The 13,928-nt window shown below is 38.3% G+C and overlaps 1 protein-coding gene across 1 annotated transcript; it reads left to right on the forward strand.

Moving 5' to 3' along the window:
- The first annotated feature begins 1,471 nt into the window (after nt 1-1,471).
- Nucleotides 1,472-12,498, forward strand: ccdc80l2 (coiled-coil domain containing 80 like 2). The gene is made up of 12 exons (XM_085167072.1): nt 1,472-3,295; nt 3,368-3,456; nt 3,593-3,766; nt 3,922-4,073; nt 5,200-5,505; nt 5,690-5,930; nt 6,053-6,209; nt 8,478-8,614; nt 9,080-9,231; nt 9,687-9,790; nt 10,176-10,256; nt 11,034-12,498. The coding sequence occupies exons 1-12, from the start codon at nt 3,016-3,018 to the stop codon at nt 11,366-11,368; spliced, it is 2,208 nt and encodes a 735-aa protein (XP_085023198.1). The 5' UTR covers nt 1,472-3,015; the 3' UTR covers nt 11,369-12,498.
- The last annotated feature ends 1,430 nt before the right edge of the window (nt 12,499-13,928 follow it).

Below are 13,928 nucleotides of genomic sequence, written 5' to 3' on the forward strand. Positions count from 1 at the left end.
CCTTTCTGCAAATAAAAAGCAGGAAGAGGGCGGATATTTTTTCAAAGCACTGAAAAATGCAATGTATGAAAATGAAATACAAATTTTGAATAAAACAACAGAATTTTAACCATTTAAATATGATATAAGACTTATCACAAGAAGCGCTGAGTATTTATTAAGTTGTGTTATTAATTATTTAGATCTTTGAAGTAAGCATGCTTTTTCAGAAAACACTGACACACACAGATGAAATGCTCACCTGTGTTTCTGTCCTGTGTGTAAAGAAACTCTCATGCACTGACCTTCTGTTGAGCCACTTCATCTCTAATATGAGGGTCCCTGGAGTTTTTTTGTTCATCATGGCAGATCAGTTATCTCAATTTACTATGCATACAAATATATTTGTACAAATTTAAATCTTAAATCTTTTCTCAGTATTTATGATTTGGAGACTGATGTTATATGTGTCCTCCCCCTTGTGATGTCATCATGTGCGACCTCATACTGACCTGAGGCTGTTGTGCATTTGATTATGTTAGCATGTCATTGTAATCTTACATATAAAGCGCTAAACTCAACACCTGGGCTTCATTTGGTATGTTGGAGACTGCACAGCTGTATGAAATTCAGCGTTCTCGTGCAAAGTGTAATATGAATGGTGCTGTGAAGTCAGCGGAAGGAGGCTTTCACTCTGTTATTCTTGGTCTTAACCCAAATATATCTCATCATGGTAAATGTAAGCTGGTACACTGTCTGAAATGAAATCTGACATCATGATCGTCTCTTAAATGATGTATTTCCTATGAAAAATCCCATTGTTGTGCTAACGGGGAGGTGAATTCTTACTGTTTTTACCTTTTAACTGTGTATCATTATTACAAAAACTGATACACGACCTGTATTGACACTTAAACAACAAGATAGCAGCTTCTTTATGTGTCTTTGTTTATGCTATTCTTAGCTTCTTTTCTCTCACATTCATTCACTTAAAGCACAGCACATGTAAACAGAACAAATCCTCTATTTCTCATACACAGTGATCATCTGGTTCTCTTTATCAGGACCACAGAGCGGGATGCATTGTGGCTGCACCTGGTTCTCATTGTATTTCATTTCACCCTACAGACAGCTCTTCTAATTGCACTGACAGCCTGCCAATTCTTCCATTGTCTTTATTTTGTCTCTATTCTCACTAAATTCCATTTTTGAAGTCAAGAAACATGTGCAAGAATATTTAGAATGTCATAACTCTTCAAAGCATGTGTTTTTCAGTTCATCTGGCAAAAAAATTCTACCTGTTGCACTTCCTCGCTATGTGCAGTAGATCCACTAATGATTTGTTACAAATGAAATTACATATAAAATACTAACAATGTGCAGTTTTCATACTTATGTGGATACTTTATTTATATAATATAAAAAATTGCATTTGATTTATTGTACAAAACATTAAATATTTGCTTGTTTTATAGAATAAGGGCAATAATTCTAGAGTAAGCCATTTATAGTCACTAGCCATTTTATTAGGGAAACCTGTTCAACCTCTTTTAATGCAAATATCTAATCGGCCAGTCACATCACATGGTTATCACTGTATTTAGGCAACAGAAGACTGGAAAGACTGTTATGATGAGGCTCCATTTCTACTGGAACATTCATATGGTAGGATCTGAATCTGGCATAAACAGCCTGAAATGCATGGATCCACCGTGTCAGTTTAAGCTGTTGGCCATGTAATAGCATGCCAGTCATGTCAATGTGGACCAAAAAAACCTCCAATGCCTTGTTGAATCTACACCACAAAGAATTAAAAGGTGTTCAACCCAGTAGTAGCAATGTTTACCTAATAAAAAGTGCCCAGTAAGTGAACATAACAATAATTACTAAGATCACTACTAAGAATGCTCTAAATATTCTGCAAAACAGAATTTCTGACACCATTTCAGTGATTATGTTTGCATTTGAAGAGATCTGGAGGTTTATAGGTTCAAACTGCAGATATTTCAAGTCAGATTTGTAGGTTTTAATGAGAGGAAGGAGGTTGTAAGCTATCAAGCTTTGTTGTTTTTAAGCTTTGTGAGGTTGGAGAAAGATGAGTGCTTTTACCTGACAGAAGGCTATTGCCCTGTGAGGACATTTGTCTCAGATTGACAATTTTGAACTAGTGTGACCTTTTCTAGACATCGGCATCTGCAGTGTGGTCTTAGTTATTTATGGTAATTGCCTTTTCCCATCACTTAAAAGCTTTGACTCTCCTGAACAAATGGCTTTGGTCTGAACTGCCTGAACTTCCCAAAGTTCATGACCTTCACTGTCCTTGCACTTTTCCTGGGAAAACCCCATCTCTCACAAATCATGTGTGCGGTAACAAAGTTTGTGATTAAAGTTCATTCTTTTGTCTGACAGATAGTGACATATGTGTAAATCAAACATGCTGAATACAATGAAATTTCATCTGGTGAAGAGATTCAAACCAAAGACAATGTGTGGCACCAATTATGCAACAATGACTATTTTTTGTGGTGTGTGTGTGTAATAGTATGGTAGTGTGTGGGACAGAGAGGGAGAGAGAGTTTTCTGGGAAAAAATGCTTTGAAGTTGCAGAAAATTCCAGGAGTTTCCTGTTAAAGGGTCTGGGGTTTAATTCGATCCAGGAGTGTGTATCTGTGTGTAAGGAGAGGAGTGTCTCTCGAGTCAGTTTCTCTGCTGCAGAGAGGCGTTAACACCACGATAGTCTTTGCTTTTCTCTTTCCTTTACAGATTCACCCTTTTTCACCATAAAGCCTTCAGTGGAGCGTTGAACTGGGATTCAAGCTATTGTTTTATTAACTGGATACTTTTTTAAAATAACTGCACATCACTTCTAAACAAGTGGCAAATCCTAGTCTGTTACAGAGGCAACACTGCTGACTAAGACCTAGCGGTGGTGAAAGCAACACTGCACATATGTATTTTTACTTCAGATGAGGATTTATGAGCTGCTAAGCAGTTCCAGCTGATCGCCAGACCAATTTATTTGCAACATCAGTGAGGATGTCTCAGTTTTTTACCTCACGCTATCTGTTGCTGATTGCAGCTTTGTGGAGCCTCAACAACCTGGGTTTGCTGGCTGCATGGCAGGGCTTCGGTGACGGTAAGCCAAAGGAACTGTTGGACCCAAATGTACGAGACTGGGGAGACTACTCAGACCTTCCTCCTGGAATTGAACATGGATTAGGGCTGGAAGAAAGCAGAGAAGATGGATATGACAGAAAAGTTGGAGAGTCATCATCAAGCTTGGCTCCAGAGATGGATTTCCTGGCTGACTTTGCAGGTAAGAGGAATTCATTGACCAGCAGATGTTCCTGTTCTTATGTCCCCACAGTCACAGATTTTTCCCTTGCAGGTAAAAAGCGTCTGTGGGTGATAACAGCTCCATCCCACAGTGACCAATATCTTCGTATGATGGAGAAACAACTAGAAGAAATGGAGCAAGTACTTCTCTGCAATTTATTCTGATACATACACATTATTTACTCTTTTTTCAGATTTAAAAAAAAATTTAAACTAGCTGCTTATCCATCAATTTTTACTTGTTTCATTTGATTGTTTCTTTCTCTGCCTTACTCAGAAAGGCCTGAACTGCCATTTAGCAGAAAGAGATACGTACATTGTAACTATCATTCAAAATGCTATGATGGAGGGACGGATCCAGAAAACAACTTTTCGAGGAGATGCCACAGTCGAGAACCTGGACCCCAACACGGTTACCAAACTGCTGCACTACCTGGAGCTTACCAGCCAAGTAACCAGTGTGCCATAAACTGTGTGATTCATTTCAAACTCTTGGCAACATATAAAAAAGTTATTGCCATTTTAATTCTTTTTTAAACTGAAATGCTTCTTGGTGGTTTACTAGTTGATGTGCTTCTGATTTGTGTTGAACACCAATCATGTCAGGAGCAAAAGTTCACCATGCTGGTTATAAAGAAGAACCTACGGGTCAGCGAGCGCTTCCCTTATCCGGTCCGTGTCGAGGCCGTTTTGGAGGTCATCGATCAGTTCCCCATGAGGAAGCTGGAGAAGATGACCAGAAAAGGATCTCACCTCAGGTTTCACTACCTTACTTTTATTTTTATGTGATGACTAATTTTAAAGGTCCTATATATGATGATCATGCTTCCTTTTCAGCTGTACACCGTGAAATGTTTGTCCTGTTTAGCATCAATAATCCATTTTCTTCCACTTACACAGTTCAGGGTCATAGAGGTCTGGAGCTTATCCCAGCGGTCATGGAGTGACAGCCAGGATATACCCTGGACATAATGCCAGTATATTGCAGGGCTAGCAGAGAGAGTGAGACAACAATTTACTCTGACATGCACACCTATGGTCAAGTCAACATCACAAATTAAATTAATGTAATATTTCTGAGCTTTGAGAGGAACGTGTCAGAAAGTTTGCCAAACAGTCCTAGAGAGGCTCCTGCAGTGAATTCAGAAACAATAAGTACAGAAGAGTCACAAAATGTGCAAGGATATTTGTACCCAGTGCAAAACAATTATATACAAGAGTTTCAGAGATTTTTAGACCATTATATGGCGTATGCACACAAATAAGACTAGCAGTTACAGAGACTGAGTAACAGTTGTCCTCCTTCCACCTGGAGGCTGCTGAGTAGTTGATGCAGGAAAAGAAAAGTCTCATTAGTTTATCTGGTCACTTAAGTGTATGACCGCCTTGCATTCCCCGTCTGATGATGAAATTGACGTCACTCAGATCAGAGTAGTCTCTAGCAGACTCAAGAACACAGAAACTATAACTCACCTATAAGCAGTTGGGAACTAGCTTAAGTCAAACTCACTTCTGAGAGACTGAATTAACTACCAATGGGAAAGAAGGATACTATGGACTAATAAGGTTGGAAAATATGCAAGACTAATCTACACAACCAGAATATGGGATGTCAAATGCAGCAACTGACAAAGCGATCGGGAACAAGTGAAGCGATTCATTGGTGAGCAGGACGTTATTCCATGGGCAGTATCTGCTCACCAGACTTCCTGCTAAATAACTCCCCCTCATTTTATTTTATTGTATTTTTTTTTTTTTTTACAATGGCTGACACTTACGTTCATCAGTTTTAAAAAAAAAAGATGATTAAAAACAGATAAAGATTTCATAGTTTTCCAAGTGAACCCACATGTGAATTTTTTTGTTTTCTATGCCATGTTTTAGATGTAAAACCACCAAAAAGAAGATTGTGAAAAAAAGAAAAAAGATGACACTTAGTCCTCAGAGGAGAGGAAATGTGACTTCTGTGGTGCCATTACAAAGAAGACAACCTTTGGACAAAAAAGCTGCTCTGAGGAGTAAGATCCAGGATATACTGAGTGGTCGGTCAAGGTTTGTAATTCGTAAGCCGTCTACAATGAGAAAGCCTTCGAGCAACAATGATCCCATTAATTCTAAAGTACAGGAGAAAACAAGGGTGACAAGTCCTCCATCTGTTTCAAGGAGCAATGAGGAAGTAAAGAAAAACAGGTAATGTCTTTTTAAGTTTGTATGTTTTGTTAGACTTTGAAACAGAGTGAAGAGCATGCCTTTGAATGTTTTGATTTGTGTTCACATCTGGTATTTCTTGCCTCCTCTTCTGCTTACAGCACATAAATACTGTTTTTAGTGCTGGATGGACATCAAAGTGACTTTTTTATATATTGTATTGCAGCAATCATCCATCTGTGGAAGAAGGAAAGAAAAGAAATGTAGAGAAAAATAATGGAGATAAAACTGGGCAGAGTGGAAAGGAGAACAAAAAGGAAAAACAGGGGCCTAAGAAAAAAGGCAAAGGGAAAAAAGGAAAGAAAAGAAAAGGAAGGGGGAAAAAGTCCAACAGAGAGGCAAGTGAGAAGGATAAAACAGCGCTGAAGGAGTTTTTGGACAGTTTAAAGGGGACAAGAAGGTTGATGGTAAGACCTTTTGTCTAATCGTTGCACTTCTCTTTGCCTCCAGATTGTTAATGAATTTAAATCATGTATTTTCACGGCTGTACCTGAACCAATCTTCATGTTTTTGTTTTGCCTCATACAAGGTGATCTCAACACCCAACAGAGAGGCAACACTGTACATCCAGCAGACTGAGGAGAATGAGAAGTATCGCTGTGAACTCGCTATGAGGAAGATCACAGTGGCAACCATTACTGGACAGGGAAGTGATGGCACCCTTATAATTCAGCACTACCACCTAGGTAGGAAGGGTTTTTACCTTTTTTGGCGGCTGTGTGATGTTGCCAGTTATGTATTCGCATTTCAACATTTGTTTAGGTTCTCTTCATGAATGCTTTTAAAACTACAAATCCTCGCAGGGTTCACTGAACCAACACACATTTGGTTTTGTTTTGTTTTTTACTAACATGCAACCAAAGGCAAATATGGTGCTTCCTAGAAACTGAGCAGTAACAAAATTGTCCGTGGGTAAGGTGTTGACCTATTGCCAGCTATTTTAGCATGCTAACAATAGCTAACGGTAAAATACACAGACTGTTTATAAGCCTTAAGGTTGTTAGAGAGAAGAGATAGCCATCTTGGTATACGCCTTATGCATGTACAGACATGAATTATTAATTAATTAATTTTAACCTTTGGTCTGAAGTCTGTTTTTAGACACACTAACCCTGCGCATGAATGTCATAGTCAATCTGATATTTCAGTTTTTTGTTTTTTTGTTTTCAGTTATTGAGGGTGACAGTTTGGGTCTTCTTCCACATAGTGATAACACATCTGAATGACACATACTTACAGTCATTTAAGTTAATTATCTTGGAATCTGCAGTTGTTTAGAATTGGCTTCAAAAGGTCTTCTTAATCTAAGTTTCCTATTGTCTTTCTTTGATCTTGACTGAGTTCGTTGGACTTTCTCATTGTTCTGAATATTGGTCAATCTGATTAGTGGCATCAAACAAATTCTTTTTATTCTGGAAAAGAGAAACTACTAGTTGTAGTCAATCAAGAACCTAATAGGTCTTGGCCTTGTCAAGTTAAGACAATGTAGAACCTTCAGCACCAGTTACGCTGAAAAGCCCTCAACTGCCATGACATTCATGGCCATGATGAATGTATGTAAACTTTTGAACACAATTGTTTGTGGACTTGCTTTTGAAGAACTGCTGTTTTGAGCCTTGGATTAATATTTTAGCCCAACTCCCATATGTCACCATATTGGTACATCATTTATTAATAACATATGGTTGAAGGTAAAGTAAGGCAGTTCAACTTCAGACGGACATAAATTATCCCTCAGTCACATAGGCCTAGAGATGTGGCATAGCAACCTCCCATCCTCCCGAAAAAAATGTGTATTCCATGATTGGGTCGAGAGTGGTTGCTAGAAGTTGTACAGAAGGCGCTGAAACTAAAACCTCCTTGTGATCACTGTGGTTGGTAGTAGAGTTGCTGCAATGACAACATCTTCAATGCAAACTGTTATCAACCAAAGGAATCATAAGGAGAGTTTTGGTGCAGCACCATATTCCTCTTTGCCACCAACGTCACCAAGCGATTGCAACCACTTGCCAACCATCAGGGCATATATATTTTCCCCAGGAAAAATATATATGCTAGAGGGTTGCCAGAGGGTCCCCAGAGGGTTGCCAGAGGTTGCCAGAGGGTTGCCAGAGGGTCACCGTCAATCTATAGACCTGCAGGACTGGATATTTAAACATGCATTAAGTGATTAGAGAATGCACATTTTTATCTGGAGACTGGTCTGTAGACCTGTGTGAGCGGGGGCCTTACTGAACCAAATTTAATGCTAACCTAATCCAGTCAATGTGCGTTGAGACATTTAACTCAAAACTACAAAGTTCAGCCTCAGTATGACGCTGAATACAAAATCAAGAGCACAACAAAGTCAGTGGAATTCATCATCAGGGAACTAACCCATACAATACACAGTTCCCATCAGCCATAAAAAAGCAGATAGTATCTAATAAAGTGAAGTGGTTTAGTCAGAGTAACATAAACAGCTCAGGTTTACTGCTAAGCAAAACGTAGTAGTTCTCTGAACTTGTGTACCAGGAAGTAACAGTTTAATTTTGCACTGCGGAATGTGGTAAATGTTTAGTTTAACTTTTACACTGTGATACTGCAGTAGTTACATTTTAACAGTTAACACAGTAGTCCCTTTCCACAAGAGGACTTGGTGAATATACACAGCCAAACAAAAGCCCTGTGTAATTACTGTCTTCAAGTTCACACATCGTTCAGAGACACTGATTTAACACTGTGGGATATAGTGGTTATAATTACTGTTTTTGTTGCATGCACTATAATGTGTACTTGGTATTTTCTCTAACATCTGTGTGTGCACACATTGATTTATATCCTTTGTATGTGTGTGGGATATAGTGGTTATAATTACTGTTTTTGTTGCATGCACTATAATGTGTACTTGCTATTTTCTCTAACATCTGTGTGTGCACACATTGATTTATATCCTTTGTATGTGTGTTCTCCAGATTCAGAGCCTCCACTCAGTGGCCAAGCAGAGCACTTCTTGGATTTAGGGGCCATCTCTCTGCTGAGGGCAGAGCTCAGCCTGTCGTCGCCCGACCTCTTTTCAATGACTGTCACAGATTATGACATCAAGGCCAGTGTAAGAAAATCTCACCTGAGCTTTCCAAGTTTGGCCTTTTCTTGCTTATTTGGCTTTCTGATAGCAGATAAGTTTAGAGATTAAAAGGACAGCACACTCATATTTCAAAACCATTGCAATATTTGAACTTCAAGTAACCCATCGAGGAACCCATTATTTAACCAGGCAAAGATGGGACTTTGATGTTCATAGCAACAAATATTTCTGGCACAACTTCACCTACTTCCAGGGTGCATGGAGAAGACAAAGTTCTGATGAATCCAGGAACACTTAAAGTAATCGGGAACAACTTTATTATGTGACCAAGTGTTGGTCACTTAATAACTTTGACATTCACCAAAAAAGAAAAAAAATGTAAATAATACAGTTGTATCGCAATACATTTTCCTTGTTGTTTAGTTGCTTATGTATGCCCTTAAAGACTAAAGATCTAATCCCTCACCTGCTCTTATCCTTCCCCCCCAGAGAGTCTTTGAGGCTCCACCATCAAGCCAGGCTTTGTTTGACTACATTGACAACTTTCCCTCGAGGAACCGAGAAAAAGAGAAGGAAAGAAAGAATCCACCAGCGTGCTTTAAAGACATGGGACAGCCTGTAGTAGAAAACCCACTGCTCAGGTAATATAATTAATGTGTTTTTATTGCAGTGAGCACCATCCACTAAGAACAAAACAAGCTCTAAATAAATTTGAAGATTGCTGTAAACAGGGTCAGCATATTTTGATCTCTCTGTCACCTTAAATTATCAACAGTGAAAAAACTCATGTGGTTACAGCGACCTTTTTTTAGTGGAGCGTGGATCTCTGAAGCTTTCACAGTCCAATCTCCTATCTTTATCTTAAGTCATGTAATTATTCTTCATATTTGTCTTTATTGATTCCTGTGTGAGTTTATGTTTGTTTCTATTTTTTTTTTTTTAACACAAATCATGATATAAAGTGTAGCATAATTCAAATTTGAAAACTGAGTAAAAGTATGATTGAATCTATGGTCTTCCATTTTATAGAAGGTGGTCTAATGATTGAATGAAACTGACAGGCATCCAAGTTTAAATCTATATTTTTCATTTCTAGGTTCATTTCTAAAAGGAGACTGCTGCTCATCTCTGCTCCCTCTGAGGATGACTATTTGTTTCAGCAGCAGCTCTCTGCTGTCAGAGGACAGGAATGTCCCCTGGGTACGTGTTTTAAAAGACCTGCAGTAACAAGGAAGTGTTACAAGGAAGCCAGAAGTCAGACATGGGTAGATTTGTCATTGTTGTGAAATTTGGACCTGAAAAGGCATACCATTAAACAAAACTGTACGGATCATGACAGAATCAAACAATGAATATTATAATATGAAATTAGTGTATTAAAAATGTTATACATTTATAAAATTGTGCGGTACGAGAGCCATATTATTTGAAATATATAACCATAGCTAGACAGGCGCTTAGCTAAATAGGTTCATCGACACAAAAGCATTTCTTTGTCTTTATAAAAAAGGATCGTTTTGATTATCTGTGCTGAATGTGTCCCTTTTAATGAGTCTAAATGTACCTTCTCTTGTGTGTTTCTCAGGTATTCGTCACTTTGCCATGCTAAAGCTGATAGGAGCGGAAGAAAAAGCATCAGGAACTGTTGAGTTATTTCCCTTAAATGGTATGTCATGGTAATGTGGGGCATTCCAGGTGTATGAGACGTAATGGAGCATACACGTTTGAAATCATTAGTAATATTGTATATTTTAAGGTAGGTAGTTCAATAAACATTTTGGGTTAAGAGCAGATTCTTTGTTAAAAAAAAAAAAAAGATGGATGTAGCTTGCGTGATCTCACCTGTTTTGTGGACTCCAAAAGGCTACATCTGTCAACCAAAGGAAGCGTGTAGCTGAGGAAGACACATTCATATTCAGTATTTATATTCTATCATGCTGTCACTACTGCTAACCTTTTGCCACATGTAGATATGTGGTTTGGCCTGCACAGAGATGCAAACAGTTTCTACATCAGTGGTGGAGAACTCTAGGCCTGAAGTGCCGGTGTCCTGCAGGTTTTAGATCTCACCCTGGGTCAACACACTTGAATCAAATGATTTGTCAATTACCAGGCCTCTGGAGAACTTCAAGCCATGTTAAGGAAGAAATTTAGCCATTTTAATCAGCTGTGTTGGATCAAGGACACATCTAAAACCTGCAGGACAAAGTTTATTTTTGCTGAAAAGTCGAGCATTTTAACATAGAACTATATGGGACTCTCTCCCTTTTGGAGCCTAGAGGAAATGCTTTTGAAAGTTTTGTTTTGACTGTGGTTTTAAGGTTGAGCTGTCATAAGATTTTATCTAATCTGAACGAATCTGGGTTATCCTAGTTTTCGTTTCCTTCGCTTTTCACTGTTTTGTGTAATTTAAATGACTTCCATTCTGTCATCCTTCCCCCAGGTCGCAGTCAGACTGAGGTTGAGTCATTGACGCCTGACTTGGTCAACAATATGAGGGAACAGCTAAAGATCGATAAGGACTATTTCAGCATGGTGGTTGTGGGGAAGGATGGTGACCCCAAAACATGGTTTCCATCACCTATGTGGTCCCTGGATAACATCTACGACCTGGTGGACTCTATGGAGCTCCGCCTCCAGGAGGAGAAGCTGCAGAAGAGGCTGGGGATTCACTGCCAGGAGGACAGAGGAAGAGGCGGCAACGAGCAGGAACACTCCCACGGATACAATGTAGAGAGGGCAGAGATGATGCACTTCTACAGCCAATCGGAGGAATAATGACAAAAAAAGAGGAAGAAGCGATTATCTACCTAATTTTTTTAATATGAAACAAAAAGTATCAACATGTGGATTTGACTTGAGCCAATAATTGGCTTATGAGTCCAAAACTGGACTCATAAGAATCAATAAAGTCGATGCATAGATGATGATCTGCTGGATCTTACAATAATAAGCTGGATATTTTACAAGAAATAAATACATTTGAAAAGATAAGCAGACAACAATGGCATGGTCTTATTCAAGCATTTCAACTGCCCTTTAAAAAAGCAGTTTTCTCTTTGACTTCATATGTAAAAAGGGAAGAAAGTAATTTCAAGACAGAGCAGACGGTGCTTTTTACTAATATGTCTGTCTAGACCTTTCAAACACATCCACTGTGCAAGTACAAAAAAGGAAATGTTCTCTACTGAAAAATGCTGATACTAAAACGAACAAAGTATTGAAATAGAAGAGAAGTTCTTTTATTTAAGCCATGACTTTTTAAAGAGCTGCATAAACCTCATGGTCAGTAATACAGATGTTAACAAAGGTTTTACATGAGTTCTTCACTTGTCTGCATGGACTGATTTCTTGAATTCAGAAGTCCTAACACAGAAAGTTTAACATCGAATTGTGACCAGAACGTGATATGACTCATTCATCCAAATACTAACAAACAAAGCCATTGGTCTTAACCAAACCGGGATCCAGCAAGGGGAATAGCAAATGTTTACAATGAAACTCATGTCAGATGTATCCTGAAGCAATGTTTAGTAAAATCAACACAAGAAGAAGATATGCAGGCGTATCTCAGAGCAAAAGCAAGTGTCCAAAATAGCAAACACCTCACATGCAATAATATGGCTCTGCAATATTGACTCTGCAAGTGCAGCGGCACATAATTAAAAAAGAGTGAAGAAAACCTTTAACATAGAGGTTATACATCACAAAAGAAAATAGAAAAGAAAGTAAAAGCATTTTTACTTTAAAAATGAGGGTTGATGCTAAAGGTAGTAACACATAACATAACAGATGTGAAGAATAGTGGTTGTAACATAGCTATGATGTGTAACAGAAAGTGAATGTACAATAAGTTGAACAATAAATCTAATCAAAACATGGTACAATATAACAAAGCAAAAAGAGTGGGGAAAAAAACACATCCATCACACAACTGGCTCTAAATTCAGCTCTGGCCTTCACCTCAAAATGTGAATTATAAGTAAGAAGAAGAAGAATGAAGGTTGAAGTAAGACAGAAAGTCACTTTAAACTGTCTCTGTGTCAAATTTGCATGCTGACATAATGTGCCTCACAAATTCCAAGGAAAAGGAAGCCAGGTCGATTAGAGACCTTAGAGAGAAACCCAAATAGTCCCTTTGAGCTTCCACTGACAGTGGCGTAACAGACTTTGTTTTACCAGGAGTGACCCCTCCTGACCCCACTGACCACCAACCGGACCGGTTGGTGCGAAAAGAAACAACAGACAAACACAGCAGGTTGGTCAGGCCTGTAACCACAAATACAGAGAATGTCAAACACAATGGAGGAAGGAGGACAGAGAAGAAAAGGAACAAGCAAATTACAAAACATGAAATGATGCAACAAAATATGTGTAGCCATCATTAAAAATACTGTCTGTCCAGATTTTACACCTTGTTCTGATTCCTGGTACAAATTCTATGTTGCATGAATTTGTTTTAATTGTTACTACAAAATAAGATAGAAAATGCCATATTGGTGTCCACTAGGGGGATGCTTAGCTCTCTTTAGGGTTAATGAGCCTCAACTGGTGGAGTTACTCAACTTTCGCATAGAAAGCCTGTGTTGACACTTGTATTTTCTGCTCTTTATACAGAGTGTGTTCTCAGTTCTAAATTGAGCTTATTAGCTGTTAGCATGCTGAAACTGAAACTTCTCTGCAAATTTTACTTATCACTACATCTTCTCATTACATTTCGGTCCACCCAGCTTTAGCTGTCGCCTGCAGTTACACGAGACACTGGATATGCAGAGTAATAACCTAGCTAATAAAGACTGGCAAAAAAGAAGAATACTAATGCTGAAGGCAGACAATTCATGAAGAAGTGGCAGACTACATAAATTACTTCTTCACCCTTGTGCATTTCCTACAAGATTATTTGTAATCATCATTGCCATTTTTGATCTACACACCCACAACAAAACTTAAGCTATGAAGCGTTAACAGAGGTTTTCTAAATGAAGCCTAGTACTATAAGTATTCTTTTAGTGAAGCTGTAAAGGTCACTTTCTCAAAACAGAAAAACTGTGCACATTTGCAATTCTTAAATCCTTACATGCAGCCAATTTTCATGTCAGAAGGCTGAATAGTGCATGTAAATAACACCATCAAAGGTCTTTTTCTTCATATTTATGAAATTTTCCATAAAACCACCAACTTATCATTTGAAAATATGATAAGATAAACCTAAAGTGTTCTCACATACTTAAAGATTAGTGTGTGAGAACACAATTGCATAAAGTACATGAGGCCATGTGATAAATTCAATATATAAGCTTGGCCCTTTATGTGATTGTCATTTACCAGTTTGCCCCTC

This window comes from Neolamprologus multifasciatus, chromosome 7 (assembly GCF_963576455.1).
Source record: "Neolamprologus multifasciatus chromosome 7, fNeoMul1.2, whole genome shotgun sequence".
Classification (NCBI taxonomy): domain Eukaryota; kingdom Metazoa; phylum Chordata; class Actinopteri; order Cichliformes; family Cichlidae; genus Neolamprologus; species Neolamprologus multifasciatus.

What these genes read in the sequence shown, in the direction of transcription:
- ccdc80l2 (XM_085167072.1), top strand. Translation starts at nt 3,016, where the DNA reads ATGTCTCAGTTTTTTACCTCACGCTATCTGTTGCTGATTGCAGCTTTG. An exon ending in AGAAAAGGATCTCACCTCAG is followed by an intron (nt 4,074 to 5,199) that starts GTTTCACTACCT and finishes GCCATGTTTTAG; the next exon opens with ATGTAAAACCACCAAAAAGA. An exon ending in AGGGGACAAGAAGGTTGATG is followed by an intron (nt 5,931 to 6,052) that starts GTAAGACCTTTT and finishes GCCTCATACAAG; the next exon opens with GTGATCTCAACACCCAACAG.